Source organism: Punica granatum, chromosome 1 (genome assembly GCF_007655135.1).
Source record: "Punica granatum isolate Tunisia-2019 chromosome 1, ASM765513v2, whole genome shotgun sequence".
In the NCBI taxonomy this organism is placed as follows: Eukaryota; Viridiplantae; Streptophyta; class Magnoliopsida; order Myrtales; family Lythraceae; genus Punica; species Punica granatum.
The window spans coordinates 1,334,814-1,350,028 of record NC_045127.1 but is presented as its reverse complement, the minus strand read 5'-3'; the positions used below and the strand labels follow the sequence as shown (position 1 = coordinate 1,350,028).

General features: G+C 43.4%; 4 protein-coding genes across 6 annotated transcripts; 2 read left to right on the top strand and 2 right to left on the bottom strand.

The window, feature by feature from the left end:
- The first annotated feature begins 274 nt into the window (after window positions 1-274).
- Window positions 275-4,275, top strand: LOC116211616 (acyl-coenzyme A oxidase 4, peroxisomal). 3 transcript variants are annotated; one of them, XM_031546076.1, is made up of 13 exons: window positions 275-447; window positions 699-803; window positions 1,049-1,155; window positions 1,303-1,380; window positions 1,793-1,916; window positions 2,041-2,114; window positions 2,206-2,265; window positions 2,347-2,456; window positions 2,711-2,870; window positions 3,256-3,332; window positions 3,413-3,584; window positions 3,677-3,769; window positions 3,892-4,275. In XM_031546076.1, exons 1-13 carry the CDS (start codon window positions 420-422, stop codon window positions 4,024-4,026), a joined length of 1,323 nt encoding a protein of 440 aa, XP_031401936.1. In that variant the 5' UTR covers window positions 275-419; the 3' UTR covers window positions 4,027-4,275. The 3 variants fall into 3 exon arrangements, with proteins under 3 accessions (XP_031401936.1, XP_031401951.1, XP_031401943.1); XM_031546091.1 differs by having other exon boundaries at window positions 288-447; window positions 699-1,003; window positions 1,097-1,155; XM_031546083.1 differs by having other exon boundaries at window positions 288-447; window positions 699-1,003; window positions 1,090-1,155.
- Window positions 4,276-4,291: 16 nt separating this feature from the next.
- LOC116211635 (bifunctional monothiol glutaredoxin-S16, chloroplastic) lies at window positions 4,292-5,713 on the bottom strand. Its single transcript, XM_031546099.1, has 2 exons — window positions 5,249-5,713; window positions 4,292-4,905 (listed from the first exon to the last, which is right to left on the bottom strand). Exons 1-2 carry the CDS (start codon window positions 5,711-5,713, stop codon window positions 4,393-4,395), a joined length of 978 nt encoding a protein of 325 aa, XP_031401959.1. The 3' UTR covers window positions 4,292-4,392.
- Window positions 5,714-7,909: 2,196 nt separating this feature from the next.
- Window positions 7,910-10,287, top strand: LOC116192129 (protein trichome birefringence-like 3). The gene is made up of 6 exons (XM_031520585.1): window positions 7,910-8,202; window positions 8,295-8,535; window positions 8,638-8,809; window positions 9,038-9,237; window positions 9,346-9,504; window positions 9,593-10,287. Exons 1-6 carry the CDS (start codon window positions 8,040-8,042, stop codon window positions 9,951-9,953), a joined length of 1,296 nt encoding a protein of 431 aa, XP_031376445.1. The 5' UTR covers window positions 7,910-8,039; the 3' UTR covers window positions 9,954-10,287.
- Window positions 10,288-11,591: 1,304 nt separating this feature from the next.
- LOC116192539 (protein OCTOPUS) lies at window positions 11,592-14,386 on the bottom strand. Its single transcript, XM_031521112.1, has 2 exons — window positions 14,010-14,386; window positions 11,592-13,929 (listed from the first exon to the last, which is right to left on the bottom strand). Exon 2 carries the CDS (start codon window positions 13,894-13,896, stop codon window positions 11,854-11,856), a length of 2,043 nt encoding a protein of 680 aa, XP_031376972.1. The 5' UTR covers window positions 13,897-13,929; window positions 14,010-14,386; the 3' UTR covers window positions 11,592-11,853.
- Window positions 14,387-15,215: the final 829 nt, after the last annotated feature.

Sequence of the window (15,215 nt, the reverse complement as noted above, 5' to 3'; positions counted from 1 at the left end):
ACTTGTTTGATTTGTCAATCACATTTTAAAATCATAATTTTAAAATCATAATTTTAATATAATTTTATCCATAATAAAATAAAATAATTCATACAAAATTAAAAAATGAATTTAATTTATATTACTTTTTTTTACAATAAAATAAAATAATTTATATAAAATTAAAAAATGAATCTAATTTATATCATTATTTTTTAAAATTTTAAATTATACTATAAAATCAAATGGAAGATAATAATTTTTATACGACAACAGCCTACCGCGGTCCCCCTTCCTTAAATTGCGTGCCCAATTCTCTTGACCATCATTACCATCTTCTTCTCCTTCCTCCAGTATAGATAAAGCCAGATTCTTTCTTCAATCGACTCTCGTCAGCCGCTAAGCTCCGTCGTGACTCGGCGTTCGCAGTCCGCTTCACCATGACAGCTCACTCATCTCTCAATCCAGGTTCCCAATATCACCGGAAACTATAAACTACTCCGAATTCTCTTTTACATGCAACTGGCCTGTCTTAGTTGGATCGGCCGATGATCGGTGAAGGCTGACGAGCCTTTTTTTTTTTCAATGATTGGTGTCTTGCTGAGTTACTGGAATTTGATTTCGACTGTCTGTGGTCAACGAGACATGAGTTCGTTAAAGGCGATTTTTGATTGTGCTCGTGCATCGCTGTCTGATTAAAGCGAATCCTTCTTATGCAGCTGGACTCGACAAAAGTGGAAGGATTTCCTATTTTGGCTTACCGGCAATGGAAGTCTCTCTGGCGTTCCCTCAAGCAACTCCTGCTTCAATATTCCCTCCTTGTAGTAAGAACTGACCGCCCCTATTTTGCAGATATTTCCAGCATAAAACCATTGCCCATGAAATTATTCGTCCTCCCTTTGCATCGCCTACTCTTTTGCAACACTTTGGCATGGCGAAAGACTAAAATCATCTGACGGTGCTCGCAAAAAGGATGATTCGTTCCTTCTAATATCATGCATATCAGCTGGTTAAAGACCTGGCAGTTAAGCAGTTCCTCTCTGATGTATTTGTTCCTTTGAAACTTCAGCTTCTGATTATTATCATTTCGATGATTTGCTTACTCCCGAGGAGCAAGCTATAAGGATGAAAGTGAGAAAATGCATGGAAAAGGATGTCGCTCCAATAATGACAGGGGTATCTCTCTTGCTCGTCTTTTTATCATAATCTAACACGTACGCAACTGTCTGTGAATTCGAGCGTTGTGGTAGAATTCTCTGCACTTCCCATTGAGGTTTACCTGCAACCTGGATAAAGACTGACATTTGAGCTTTTTCTCTTCAGTACTGGGAGAAGGCAGAGTTTCCATTTGATGTCGTGCCCAAGCTCGGCGCCCTCCGTATTGCTGGTGGCACTATCAAGGTACATCACTTCAGTCAATTTTTGCAAAGTGATATGACATCTCGAGATATTTCCAGATTTTCTGATGCTAGTATTGTGGATTAGTTTTATGATGCAATGAATTTTAGAGATGCACCGTTTCATGAACGGTTAAGTGCCTGTCTGTGATGTGGGCGGTGCTGGCATGTTATAGATCATTGGGATGACTAGATTTCATAATAAAATATCTCCACTAGATACCCTGACTGATGAACAGATTGATGGCCTCTTGTTTTAAGTTAGCTTACCTGCCATAACATTATAGGACTGCTTTCTGTTTTTGTTTCTGCTATGTAAGATGATTTAATGGGTCCTAGAGAATCTATTCTCTTTCTCTTTATCTTTTTGGGAATGAGTACACTATTGTGATGCTGAAGTCGTTTTGGCTAATTAGGGTTATGGTTGCCCTGGTCTGTCCATTACCGGAAGTGCTATCTCTGTTGCCGAGGTGGCTAGGGTGGATGCTAGTTGTTCCACATTCATCTTGGTTCATTCCTCCCTGGCAATGCTCACTATTGGTCAGAGCCTAATCTCTTTCTCCTCCATATCCCTCCTTGATTTTTTTTTTCGAGTTATAAGTACTGTCAGCCTGCAGGATTAGAGCTAACTCTGTATATTATTCAACTCTCTTGTCAAGGATAGCACTATGTGGGTCAGAGGAGCAGAAGAATAAGTATTTACCTTCTTTAGCAGAACTAAGCACCGTGGCCTGTTGGGTGAGTAGCAGAACTAAAGATGGTTGTTTGTTTTAACTTAAGTCTGTTTCTGCAATTAATCAAGTTAGCTGATCCTTTTGCAACATCCTAGGCTTTGACAGAACCTGATTATGGAAGTGACGCAAGTGCTTTAAGAACGACAGCCACAAAGGTGGCGGCACTCATCTGTTCAGTCCTTCATTATTCATTTCTTTTTCATGACAGTTTTAGTCAGACAATGGTATTCTTACAGGTAGAAGGGGGTTGGATACTCGAGGGCCAAAAGCGCTGGATTGGAAACAGCACTTTTGCAGATTTGTTGGTTATTTTTGCGAGAAATACTTCAACAAATCAAATAAATGGGTATGTGAGACGAATGTCATATATATAAACCTGAAGTAGACTTTGATTTTCTCTATAGTTGAATTAGGAATCAATTTGATGTAAATCTTTTTGAGATAATATATGTCATCTATTTGAAAGGTAAGGAAGGTATAAAACCTTTAAGGAGTCGTCTATTCTTTCTCTCTGAGATCTGGAGATGGATGCTGGTTTTACCTCTGTTAACTATATGATGTCCATTTCATTATATTAGATATTTGCCATTTACTGTTCAGGTTTATTGTGAAAAAGGATGCCCCTGGATTAACTGTGACAAAGATTGAAAACAAAATTGGACTACGAATTGTTCAGAATGGAGATATCGTCATGAAGAATGTATTTGTCCCTGATGATGATAGATTGCCTGGGGTCAATTCCTTTCAGGATACAAACAAAGTAACATACTTTCGAGCCCTCTTCCTTTCTTTGTGTTCCCATATCATATCTTCGCCCTTTATATTAAAGTTTACATATAAAGCAAGTAGAAGTTTGATACCTTATGGAAAGATCATGACGTTTGCCACTCTCCAGCTCCAGCTATAAGCATGTCTGAGATTAATCTTGTAGCTATTCTGTAACATCCATTGTTCATTTGCCATCCCTCTTGATAGGTGTATGATAACTCATTTAGATTTCACTGGAAATGAAAGTGCAGTTGGTGAACTAGTCTGCTCAAGTTCTCTTCTTCCCTGTGGTCTTACTGCATAAGAGATTTAAAGTACCTTTTGATCTCTGGATGGTCAGCGAGGTTTCTAAGTATCTAATACTTCTCTTAGAACAGGTCCTTGCAGTTTCTCGTGTCATGGTTGCTTGGCAGCCAATTGGAATTTCAATGGGCATCTATGACATCTGTCACAGGTAGACGAAGAGATGTCCAGGACCACTTCATATTCTTTACTTTCGAAATTGACTTTTGACCATCTCTGAGTTCTTGTAAGGTATCTGAAGGAGCGGAAGCAGTTTGGAGCCCCACTTGCAGCTTTTCAAGTAAACCAGCAGAAACTCGTCCAGATACTTGGAAATGTTCAGGCTATGTTTCTTGTTGGTTGGCGACTTTGCAAACTGTACGAAGCTGGTAAAATGACTCCTGGCCAAGCTAGCTTAGGAAAGGTAAAACTTGCACTTTCTTTTATATCGTTATGAATTTACTAGTTTTCTGATGATTGGGGTGTAGAGCGTAATTATGAAATCTGAATACTTAGGCCTGGATCACAAAGACGGCAAGGGAAACTGCTGCTCTCGGAAGGGAGTTGCTGGGTGGCAATGGCATCCTCTCTGATTTTTTAGTTGCTAAGGTAAGATTGCTTCTCCAAAGAAACTGCAGCTGACTCATCCAAAAAAAAGAAACTGCTGCTGCATTTTGTGCTTAGGACAGTGATTTAAATAAATTTCATCATCGACTCTGCACTAATTGCAGGCTTTCTGCGACTTGGAGCCTATCTACACATACGAAGGCACATATGACATCAACAGCTTGATCACGGGGAGGGAAGTTACCGGCTTGGCGAGCTTCAAGCCTGCTGCATCAAGGAGCCAAAGAAGCCGCTTGTAAACTTCTCAATTCCGTTTTCCGTTGAGAATTAAACAGCTCCATTGCAGGCCGACGAGGAGAGAAAGGAAGGAAAAAAAAAAAAGGGATCTCGAGAATTGGAGGATGGGAGGATGAATAAGATATTAAAGTGATGTAAACAAGCTCTTGTCTTGAGCACTTGGATGCTTTTCGATGCCTTTCATAAACCAGTATATTTACGGTCAGTTTACAACCGCATGACCGACGTATAGATCTAATCTTAAGAAGCAATTGAAAAACTTGCATCTAATCTTAATAGGCAATTGAATAACGACCAAAGACGGCACATGTTAACGATCCAACTCTAAAACCTTCATTTCTAAAATTACAAAAGATGGTATTTTACAGTCATTTCTTTAACATACCAGCAAGCTCGCCCTTCTCATACATGGAAGTCAATATATCACACCCGCCGACGAGCTCCCCGTTCACGAAAATTTGCGGGAACGTGGGCCAGTTGCTGTACCTTTTCAGAGTCTCCCTCAGCCCGTAGTTGTACTCCTCATCGAGCACGTCGATGCTCTCGTAGTCGATCCCTTCGCTCTCGAGGATCCCGACCACTCGCTGGGAGAACCCGCACAGTGGGGCGCTCCTCGATCCCTTTATGAAGGCCACCACCTTGTTCTCCTTTACTAGCCTGTCGATGAGATCCTCTAGTGGCACAGTCAGCTGGACGTGGCGGCCCGGGGTGAGGCGGAGGTCGGGCTTCTTCCGAGGAGCCTGTTGACGGGCAGGCACCCACGTGGAGTTTCCCGATTGGTTGCCTGGTGGGACGTTCCCGGTCGTTCTGATGTGTTCCTCCATCCACGACTTCCATGCCTCGGTCAAAACGGCTCGATCGGCTTCGTCTACCACCCCGACCTGTAAAACACCATCAGCCAAAACACGGTAAACCGATGTGAACCTTAATGTATATCTATGGCGATCAGAGTTTCATTCCTAAAACTCTCACTCCACACCAGTGACCAAACATACGAAACTTTCTGCGTAATTACAGGAATTTCATCAAATTAAATTCGAAAAAGCAAAGCTCTGATCACAGCACACGCTCAACGATTCAACGTAAACAGGTCGAATCCTTCAACATTATCCACCAAATCAAAAGAGCCCCATGGATTAGACAGAATTATAATCATAGTCCTCCATCAAATTCAAATGGTAAAGGAAAAGGTGAAATTGGTATCTGAGCTGCTGAGATGCACACCTTGACGGAGCAGCAGAGGTCCGGAAGAGAGTTACGGTGACCAGCTACGCTTGCGGCAATGTTCCGGGACATGCCAATGAACTGAAGGTCATTATTACTGTCGTAAACCGCATAGACGCCGGAATCGGGCGGGAACTTGGCCGGAACCTCCTGGGGATCGGTCGGAACGGCGACCGGCTCCGACTCGGATAAGTTCTTCAGAGCAGCGGAGACGGTCGGGGGCCGAAGTCGGGCGGTGCGGTGGGGATCGAGGGAAATGTGGAAGTGGAAGGAAGGCCTGAGATGGTTGCAGAAAGAGAGGTTACGGTTGGTCCGGTAGGAGCCAGAGGCGATTGAGCGAAGGGAAGAGGAAGTTGGCAGAGGAGAAGAGATGCTAATGGTGTGAGAGGCCATCGAAGATCCAAGACGGTGAGAAAGAATATGGCACTGGAAGGGATGAAGAAGACTGACTGACTGACTGATCATTGATTGACTGATCATTGATTACCTCATCCGATTCTTAATTAATGGGCCTCAGAATGGACCTCATGAGCAAGATGAGAAATATGGGCCCATTTGTTAAGTGGTCCAATGAGAACTTTGCCCGGCAAGTCTGCGACTATCCCTCCCTGGCTTCCAGAGCATCAGAACGTTCACCATATTCGACAAATGGGGAGTTGTGTCTGGTATGAACTCAAAATATTGTACCTTACTAAATGATCCATAACATGCTTCCTTCTAATTACGCCATAATTATGAACCTATGGAAACAAGCGGTGGAGGGCTGACTGAGGCTGGAGTGAAGAATAATGGCTGATTGATTAATTTTTATTTACCGATAATTAAAATTATACCGAGTTGATGGCTGCAATAAACCCAATTTCCGGGGCTGAATCAAAGGAGGGTTTCCTTAACTATGGACTAATTAATCCTAATCAATAATCCCCCAATTAATTAATCGACTAATTAACCACCACTCCTAACTTTAGCTCGACTGGCATAACTAAAGGCCAAAAAAAAAATTAAAGAGAGAGGAGGGCTCAAATTGATACTAAGGTAGCAATGTTTCTCCACAAATTACAAATCGGATAATATAATTCGATTTCGATATACATATGGTGCTCTCGGATTTTCTTTATTAGATAGAAATTTTTTCTATGTCTTAGAACGTGGAAAAATTAGATTGAACTTTGACGTCCATGCATAGAATAGAAAGAACAAAAATCGAAAATTTTAGAATTTCTACTGGACAAAAAGAATCGATTTGTTTTGGTTGATCGAATTGGAATACCAGTTTGAATAAGTTCGGATTTTTCCTCAAAACATGGTTCTAGTTTGGACTTACCATAGGGAATTTATTCAAAATGATCTTTTGATTCGGTTCAATTCGGTTTTCAACTCCGAACCAGATCGTGTCCAGCCTACCAACAGCACTTAAACCAACAGGCCCTTAAATTTGCACATAATTCTCGTATCATATGCCTCGGAGAGTGAAAAAGACACACACACTAACAACGACAACAGCAGCAGCAACTAAAAGCAAAACTGCAGAAGATAAAATGGTTAAGGGGTTATTCGGGCTGCTCCCGTTGGAGAAATGGAATTCGTGGTAGAAACCTCTTGAGCTCGCTGTAGCACGATCGGGCTTGAGCCCGACCGGCCCCAGGGTTAGGTCTAGCTTAATTTTATGCAATTCCGATTAGAATTATGTCCAAAACTAATTTTGCTAATTGAGATTCACATATAAGCCTTCCTTGGGATCAGCCACATCCAATTGTTTTTCGGTTGTGATTTTTTTGTAGGAAAAAGCCTAATAGAAAATTCCTTAGTTATGTACCCAGAGGAAAAAGGCTATGGATTGGCTTGATCATCGACGAGCATTGATCTCAACGGTTATACTGAAGCTTAAACAAGTTTGCTTGCTAGTTGCTTTACGTGACACGAAATAGCACGTAGGCGCCTACGGAAACTCCATAATGAGTGTTCAACTTACGGCAAACTTTTGTACTGAAAGTTGATTGGGTTTCGGTTCTTATTAGATCCTATTCGGGTTTGTGTTATTTAATGGGGGGATTTCGGACGACATAATGACGGTATAACGGCAGAGCTCGACAAAGAATTCCGGTGACCGGAGACACTTCTGGCAATGTTCCGGGACATTACTTATGTTTCGATGCGTTTATGAATACTAAGCTGCAGATTGAAGCTAACATCAAGCTTCGAACATAAAATGATGACCGTATCATTTTATGAATCGCCTTAAAAAAACGCCTACACCTTACATTAAAATGACATAAAAAGGAAATCGCATTGGTTGCATTGATGTTACGTGAACATGAAAGAGCTCTTTCAGTGCTGATTATGTCGGTAAGCATTAAAATATCTAAGATATTTCCATAAGCATAAGGTGTGGTACAATTGACAGACCGTCATTATCGGTGAGCGGACTTTACCTGCAGTATATGAATTAGATACTCATGGAAAGTGCTTTGTCACAGGAGAAAGACATCTCGTGGTCTCACCGAAAAGACGATGTCAGCACTGCTAAATTGGCGAGGTCACCAACCATGGAGTATCGGTCCCTTATATCTGCAGTGGAATAGACCTCTCCCCTAACATCAGGAAAGATGTTAAAATCTCAACTCAATGATATCACATGCACATAAAAAAGCCTCTTGCCTTTGGCTTTAGCTTCACTCTTACTCAAAATCATCCCTCAATATTATAACCAAACTGACTGTGCTCACAAGGTCCCAACTCCATTATTTGCTCGACCTGGGAAACTCCATTATTTGCTCGACCTGGGAAAAAGATGAAACCTTTTGGTGGAAACCTATACTGTTCCTTCATCACTGTTCTGATCTGCACTGTTCTGTTCATAGCTCTGTTCTATACCGAAAGCTTGAGCTCGTTGTCTTCATCTTCCTTCATTAGAATCCTTTCTTGTCCCAAGAGAATTGCAGCCTCCAAGCTCAGTGAGTTCTGCACATTATTCGTGTTTCTAATGTTGTTCGTCTCTGTCGGCTCTTTTTCGGTATTATGACTGTTGTTCTGATGAATATTGCAGGGCATAGAACGGCAAAGTTGAATCCTAGTAGGCCTGAGATGGATGAGAGGTTCGAGTTTGACCCAGAAGAATGCAACACCGTGTCTAGCGGGAAGTGGGTTTACAATAGCTCCATCAGGCCTCTATACACAGATACAAGCTGCCCGTATCTTGATAAGCAAGTCACCTGCATTAAGAACGGGCGACCTGATTCAGGCTACCTTCAGTGGGAATGGCAACCTGATGACTGTTTCTTGCCCAAGTACATATAATTAATTCAGAAACTCCTACATAGTTTAAATCGATGTTCTTCGGTCAGTTCCGATGCCGATGATGATTTTTTGTTGGGGCTTGTTGGGTCCAGATTTGACCCGAAGAGGTTGCTCGAGAATCTTAGAGGGAAGCGGCTGATGTTCGTCGGGGATTCGATACAGAGGGGCCAGTGGCGGTCCCTGGTGTGCATGGTGGAGTCCGTTATACCTGAAGATGGCAAGTCCATGCCAAAGAACCGCTCTCATTCAATCTTCAGCGCTAAGGTACCCTTTGTAATCATTATTTCTTGTTAATCAGAGCAATCTCGCGAGCCTCTAACTGTTTGCATCACTTTATCGGCATTCAAGCAATCATTATTGTTTCTTCGATTTTTTGACTTATTGAAAACGTCTCCATGTATTTGAGCGTTCGTGTTTGATCAGTAAGTCTTCAACAGACAAGTGATTCCCGTAAGGTTGTTCATCCTACTGCGTGATGATCTTCTCCTTCAGGAATACAATGCAACTATCGAGTTCTACTGGGCCCCGTTCCTAGTTGAGTCGAACAGCGACACATATATTGTGCCAGATCCGACTGAGAGAATACTCAAGGTGGACTCAGTCTCCACGCATGCTCCTTACTGGCAAGACGTGGATTTTCTCGTATTCAATTCCTATATCTGGTGGATGGACGGACATTACATCAAGTCACTGTATGTAACACTAAAATGCTTCCTTTAATCCTTCGACCAATGTATAAGCTTTCAGTGCAACCCTATCTGTGAAATCGCTTCTTAAATGAACTTGACAAATATGTGTAGATGGGGCTCGTTTGCAAATGGAGAGGACGGCTACGAAGAACTAGAAAGGACTGCTGCTTACAGGATCTCTCTCAGGACATGGGCCAATTGGCTCGACTCCTCAATCAACCCAAACCGGAGTCGGGTCTTCTTCACGACCATTTCCCCAACTCACATGAGGTCTCAAATCAATTATAAAAAGCAGGAACAGAAAGAACTGAGATTTCTGGGTACTAAAAGATTTTTGTTTGTTTGTTTGTTTGTGAAGAAGTGAAGATTGGAACCACATAGGCGGGATCAAATGCTACAACGAGACAAAACCGACTAAGAAGCTAAAGAGGCGAATGCGGTGGGGAGGCAGCAACGCCGGCTATGGTTACAGGATGACCGATGTCCTATCAAGTGTAGTCAGTAGGATGAAAATCAACGTCACGTTCATTAACATTACGGAGATGTCTGAATACAGGGTGGATGCCCATACATCAGTTTACGGCGAGAGGTCAGATGAATTACTGACTGATGAGCAGAGAGCAGATCCTCTGCAGTATGCTGATTGCATACACTGGTGCCTGCCCGGGGTCCCCGACACATGGAACCACATACTATACGCGTATTTAGTAGGCAGTTAACTAAGTTGCGACAAAAGCCACATCCGTGAGTGTCATATTCTTTTATAAGTCATTTGTCCATTTTGTTATGATTCATTCACATAAAGTTAGCTGCACCCGATGATAGATTCATAAAATGTGATGGTGTATATACTATATATGCTCGATGTCGAGATATCTGTCAAAAAAGCCCCTGATAGATCGATTAGGCTCTGCAGAGTGAGGCCCATATTAGAATATAACTGGAGTCCAGTAACAAACAAAATGATGGGCTAAGTATTGCTTGAGACTGAATGAGGGAATGATTGTCATATATGGATATATGAGAAAATGGTCTTAGTTTTTGGGTATCAAACTCTCCCTTTTGTTTTATTGTCCGAGAGATCATATGTTTAGGAAACATTTGCACTGTGATTGTAGAAAGACACCGGCCATTACATGTCCATAGTTTCTATTCGATAATTTTTCACAATTTCCTGGTATAGTAGATCAAAAAAGGAGGAAAAGAAACCCGATTTACGGACCACAGTAAGAAGGCAAAAACTTTGGTGGATAGGAGAGTAGCTTTCACATGAATCACATGTTAATGGAAAGGGGAACAAAAATCTTCCACCCAAAAATACATGTTATGATGTAAAATTACTTCGATTTTTCTTGTATCCAATATATGAGGTAAAAGAGGAAAAAAAAGAAAAAAAAATAGAAAGAAAAAGGAAAGGGGGGAAAAAAAAAAGGGAGAAAAAGACATCATCTCGATTTGATGATTGCTTTTGATGGATTCCCCATTTCTGCTAATGTTAATGGGATTGGAACCTCACACCACCATTATTTGGTCCTTTACCTTTTATCTTTCACTTTTTTTGGTCAAAAAATTCCCTCTTGTTTTTCCAAAAGATTAGCCGGCATTTATGGCCTTAAATCTCTCCCTTTCTCGTTGCATCAAAGTACTGGGAAAGAGCTTTATCTTGAGTTAGAAGAAAAAAATCGAAAGTAGACACTTTCGGAGCTCGATCAGTGTCGAGTCTTCAAATTCGAGCCCTGCAGCATGAGCAAAGAGCAGCTGAAGCCTCTGCTGCTCCAGTTTGCTGCCATTGGTATGCAAGAGCTATATCTATTTTTTCTCAGTGATGGAGCCTGCAAAAAGAAAAAGAGGGAAATGCCAAAGGATTGTGTCTCTGTGTTCCCCCATTGGGACCAACCTCAGAGCTTTAATGGGAGAAACCAGAGACGGGGGATTGGCATTGTCACTTTCTCTCCACTGAGGGACAAAATTGCATAACCCAGATAAGATAGATGGCCTCAATGTAACCTGTCAAAGGTTGTTTCCTTTAATAAGCCCCTCAATCAAGAAAACAAAAACACAACATAAGATGACAACAAATTCTGAGTCTCCATGGACAAAAAGAAGGCAATATTCTGTCCCTGAAGGAAGCACACACACGGACCTTCTCAATACTTCCAAACCTATATCTCATTCTCCATGTCCATCCCTTTTTTGGTATCCAGGAAAACAAAGATCGTGAATTTGACGAACTGAAAGCACCTCGTACCAGCCAGCCAGGGCTAAACCGACCGTCTCAGTCGATAAGCTGAATATAGCTCGTGTCTCACCGGACAAAAAGAAAGAAAAGACACTTAGAAAGAGCAAAAAAACAAAAAAGAACAAGAATAATAATGTTATTAGATTAAATGAGGAAGATTGAAAGGAATCAACCAACAATGCAAATTGAAGTGCTCTATTTTTTATCCAAAAACCAACCAACCAACCAACCAACCGTCCAGCGAGGGGATTACAGCATAATAGAGCAATGTATGGGTTTTCGTTTTGCACAACCAATTGAAGCCGAAAAATTACCAACACTAGACTAAAACCAGAGGCGGACACATTTCCCTCTCGTTTCCTTCGATCGGGTTCTTCGATTCAGTACAGTCTCAGCACGCTCCGGGCAATCGACTGGGCGGGACCAGTCCTGCCCTTCCCGGCCCCGACTCCAATCCCACCGCCCCCTCCGCTCCTCCGGCTTCCCCTCAGTGGGGTCAAGTAGAATCTCAACAGCCCATTGTCGACATTATTTGGCGAATACCTCGCACTGCGGTTTCTCTCCAGGACAAACTCGTCCCTCTTTTTCTTCCCGTGTCCGTTCATCTCGATTCCATTCAGATTCCCGTTCTTTCGCCCAAAGGATCCCCCTAGGCTGTAGGAGTTCCTCGAGCTCACACTGCTATTACTCCGTAAAACTCTCCGGTTGAAAGCCAATCTCGGGTCCCCATTCCGGTCTTGCCAGGACTCAGAGAAGGACCTCTCAACCCCGTTCCCCCTGCTGCTATACCGATCATCATTCTCGTCCTTGTTCCCTCCCCTTCTGTGAATGAGTCCCCAAATGCTCCAAGCCTTCCACCTGCTTGACTTCTTGGGTCCCTTCCGATCGCCGTTCCCGATCACTGAGGCACTGTCCCTGAAGCCGATCTCAAACATATCAGAGCAATCGTCCCTAAGAGAGTTTGAGTTCGAGTCCCTTAAGTCCCTCAAGTCCCTCAAGTCTCTTAAGTCCCTCAAATCCCTCTCCCCAACGATCAACTTGGTGCCCTGGAAATAATCCATTGTTGCAGGGGAAACTTTCGCGTTCTTGGCGGATTTTAACTCATCTACCTCTGCCACGACCGCTGCTGCAGTCTTTCTAATTGAGCTCGAGCGATCAAGGCTCTTCCTCCGCCTCGAGGACGAGTCCAAGTAGTAATCCCGGGTCTGGGTTGACCCACCTGGGACCCCATCATCCTCCTCATCTATTGAGTTCATGGGCGGCTCCTCCACCGGAATCTGCGTATCAGTCCTCAGGACATGATTGACTGGTGGAGAATCTTCCACGACCGAGACCATCGTGGGGCCCATCCGGGGTGGTGGGAATGAGCGTCCAATCAGGTACCCATCCCAGGAAGCCCTTGGCTCATCGAAGGAGTACCTCGCATCGTCGAATGAGATCCGACCAGCATCAAGGGAGAACCTTGGATCAGTGTCACAAGATCTACGACCAAACCCGTAGTCAGCGATCTCAGACTGGGTTTCCCGGAACTGGCGGCCAATGGGCTTCTCGACGGGAAGAGTGGCAGAGCAGCCACCACCACCAGCCTCCCGCTGCTTCTTCAGCTTCTGCTTCCTCCGCCATTTCTGCAGCTTCTTGCTAAAGACCGAGGCGGCGGACCAGAAGCTGCCGGCAATGTCCTTGAAGTCCCTACCCGAGGAAGGCTTCTTAGGGTTCGAGTCGAGATCTATGTGGTCCTTCATTGTCCTGAGGTCCTCTGCGACGAGCTCCGTCGATGGTTCCTGCTCTTCTTCTTCTTCTTCTTCTTCCTCTTCCACGATCTCCGGGACCCTGTCTTCCACTACATTGGACTTACGTGCTTCTTCCAAAGCCCTAATTTCGTCTTCCTCCTCTTCAAATTCCTCTTCAATGTCGGGCTTCTCTGTGTCGGTTTCCGCGTCCTCTTCCTTGGACTCGAGCACGGGGCGGTGCTGGATGCTCAATGAGGCCGAATTCCGGGTCTCGACGTCGGCGGTCTTGGTCTCGTCGTCGATGGAGAAGAGGTTCCACAAGGTGTTCCGAACCCTGACGTCGCAGGATTTCCTCTGGGGCTCGAAAATGCCGGAGAAGAAACCCTCGTTCTTCGAGGCGGAGAAGGACTTGGTGCGGCGAAGCTCGGGAGGAAAGGAGGAGGAGGAGGAGGCAGCTGCGGCAGCGGAGGGCTTGAAGATGGCCTTGATGGCGGCGGCGGCGGAGGGCTTGCGGGAGGAGGAGGCGCCGTTGGATGAGGGCTCTAAGACGGCGAGGCGCTCACAGAGGCAAGAGGGGCAGAAGCCGGTAAAGTGCTCATCGGGGTGGCGGTCACAGGAGGTGGAGGGGCGGTGGGGCTGAGGCGGCTGCGGCGGCTGGAGCTGAGGGATTGGGGGCTCCGTGGTGGGATTCATACCCGGCGGCTCTGCTCAACAATCCCCACTCCTCTGCTCATATTAGACAGGAAATGTGAAGCTGAAGCAGTGAAGAAACAAACACCCAGAAAACGAAACTGAGAGCTCCGCACCGTTCAGTCCAGTCCAGTCCAGTCCAGTCCAGTCCAATTTGTTCACCTCAGAGTGCGAGATGGAGAAGCAGAAGAAGAAGAAGAAGAAGAGAGCTTAGCTAAAACAGTCTGTTTGGCTCCAACGGACAGTGAGTGGGGGATGTGCGAGAAAAATAATGATAGAACACAACGGGAAAATATTGAGAGAAAAATCCTCCTAGAAAGAGAAAGTGCGTGCGTTTGTAGAGAGAGAAGACAGAATCATAAACTGAATTTTCAATTTTATCCAAAAAAAAAAACCTGAATTTTCATTAATTTTATCTTATTCGGTGGAATTCCATTAATTTTAATTTACCTTGTTTTTCTGATAAAAACATATCCTCAACTTATCACTAGAAATTAGTAGCGCTCTCGTGCCGGCAGGGTTCTCGCTGAATTTCGAACCCCTTCATTGGGGACAAAGTGCCTCGCTGAATCTCGAATCCCTTCATTGTCGAGAAAGTGAATACATGATGGAGTGCAGTTCGCCAATTGTAAAGCACCTCATGATTTAATAGTTGTTTTTTAGCTAAATTTTATTTAACAACTATTTTTTTTATGAATAATTAATTAAGTAAAAAAAAATTAATTGATTTTGCGGGGGGTGGGGAAAGGAATTTTGGGAAGACATTTTTGGTGTGGTCCACACGCTTGGTCACTCACTGCAAGCTTTGCTTTGGCTTAGTTCCTTTTCTGCCCTTTATTTCTTGCTTAGGAGGGCTCCAAGGCAAAATGCCGTTTATGCCCCTACAAGGCTTGTTTTCCTACGGCCGCGGATTCCGATGACCAGAAAGGCCTCGGCGAGTGGTTTGGGAAGCGGGTTAGGCACAACCCAATCCCGGTTTTCTGTTGTCTTTTGCATTAATAATACTTAGACATGGATCCGTGCTACTCTCAACGATTAAATTTAATAGTTGAATTATCCTACTTGAAGAAAATTTAAGTAGTTGAATTATAAATTAAAATGACAAAAAAATATATATATATATATATATATATATATAGTTAGGAAAAGAAAAGTTCGAAAGCCACTCGTCAAGTTCGAGAGATGTTTAGGCTACAGTACTTTTTAACTAAGATAATTTGAGATATATCTTAAAAAGAAATTAAAATTAAAACAATAAATTGGGCGAGCGAATGAACGGAAGAAAATAGAGAAATTCATGGGAGGAGAGAGTCGATGAGCAA

Excerpts from the sequence above, each read along its gene's own strand:
- LOC116211616 (XM_031546076.1), top strand. The coding sequence starts at position 420 with ATGACAGCTCACTCATCTCTCAATCCAG. Across the intron at positions 1,381-1,792 it reads TTGCTGGTGGCACTATCAAG|GGTTATGGTTGCCCTGGTCT; the intron begins GTACATCACTTC and ends TTGGCTAATTAG. Across the intron at positions 1,917-2,040 it reads CCTGGCAATGCTCACTATTG|CACTATGTGGGTCAGAGGAG; the intron begins GTCAGAGCCTAA and ends TGTCAAGGATAG.
- LOC116192539 (XM_031521112.1), bottom strand. The coding sequence starts at position 13,896 with ATGAATCCCACCACGGAGCCCCCAATCCCTCAGCTCCAGCCGCCGCAG.
- LOC116192129 (XM_031520585.1), top strand. The coding sequence starts at position 8,040 with ATGAAACCTTTTGGTGGAAACCTATACTGTTCCTTCATCACTGTTCTG. Across the intron at positions 8,536-8,637 it reads GATGACTGTTTCTTGCCCAA|ATTTGACCCGAAGAGGTTGC; the intron begins GTACATATAATT and ends TGTTGGGTCCAG. Across the intron at positions 9,505-9,592 it reads ATTTCCCCAACTCACATGAG|AAGTGAAGATTGGAACCACA; the intron begins GTCTCAAATCAA and ends TTGTTTGTGAAG.
- LOC116211635 (XM_031546099.1), bottom strand. The coding sequence starts at position 5,713 with ATGATCAGTCAGTCAGTCAGTCTTCTTCATCCCTTCCAGTGCCATATT. Across the intron at positions 4,906-5,248 it reads ACCTCTGCTGCTCCGTCAAG|GTCGGGGTGGTAGACGAAGC; the intron begins GTGTGCATCTCA and ends GGTGTTTTACAG.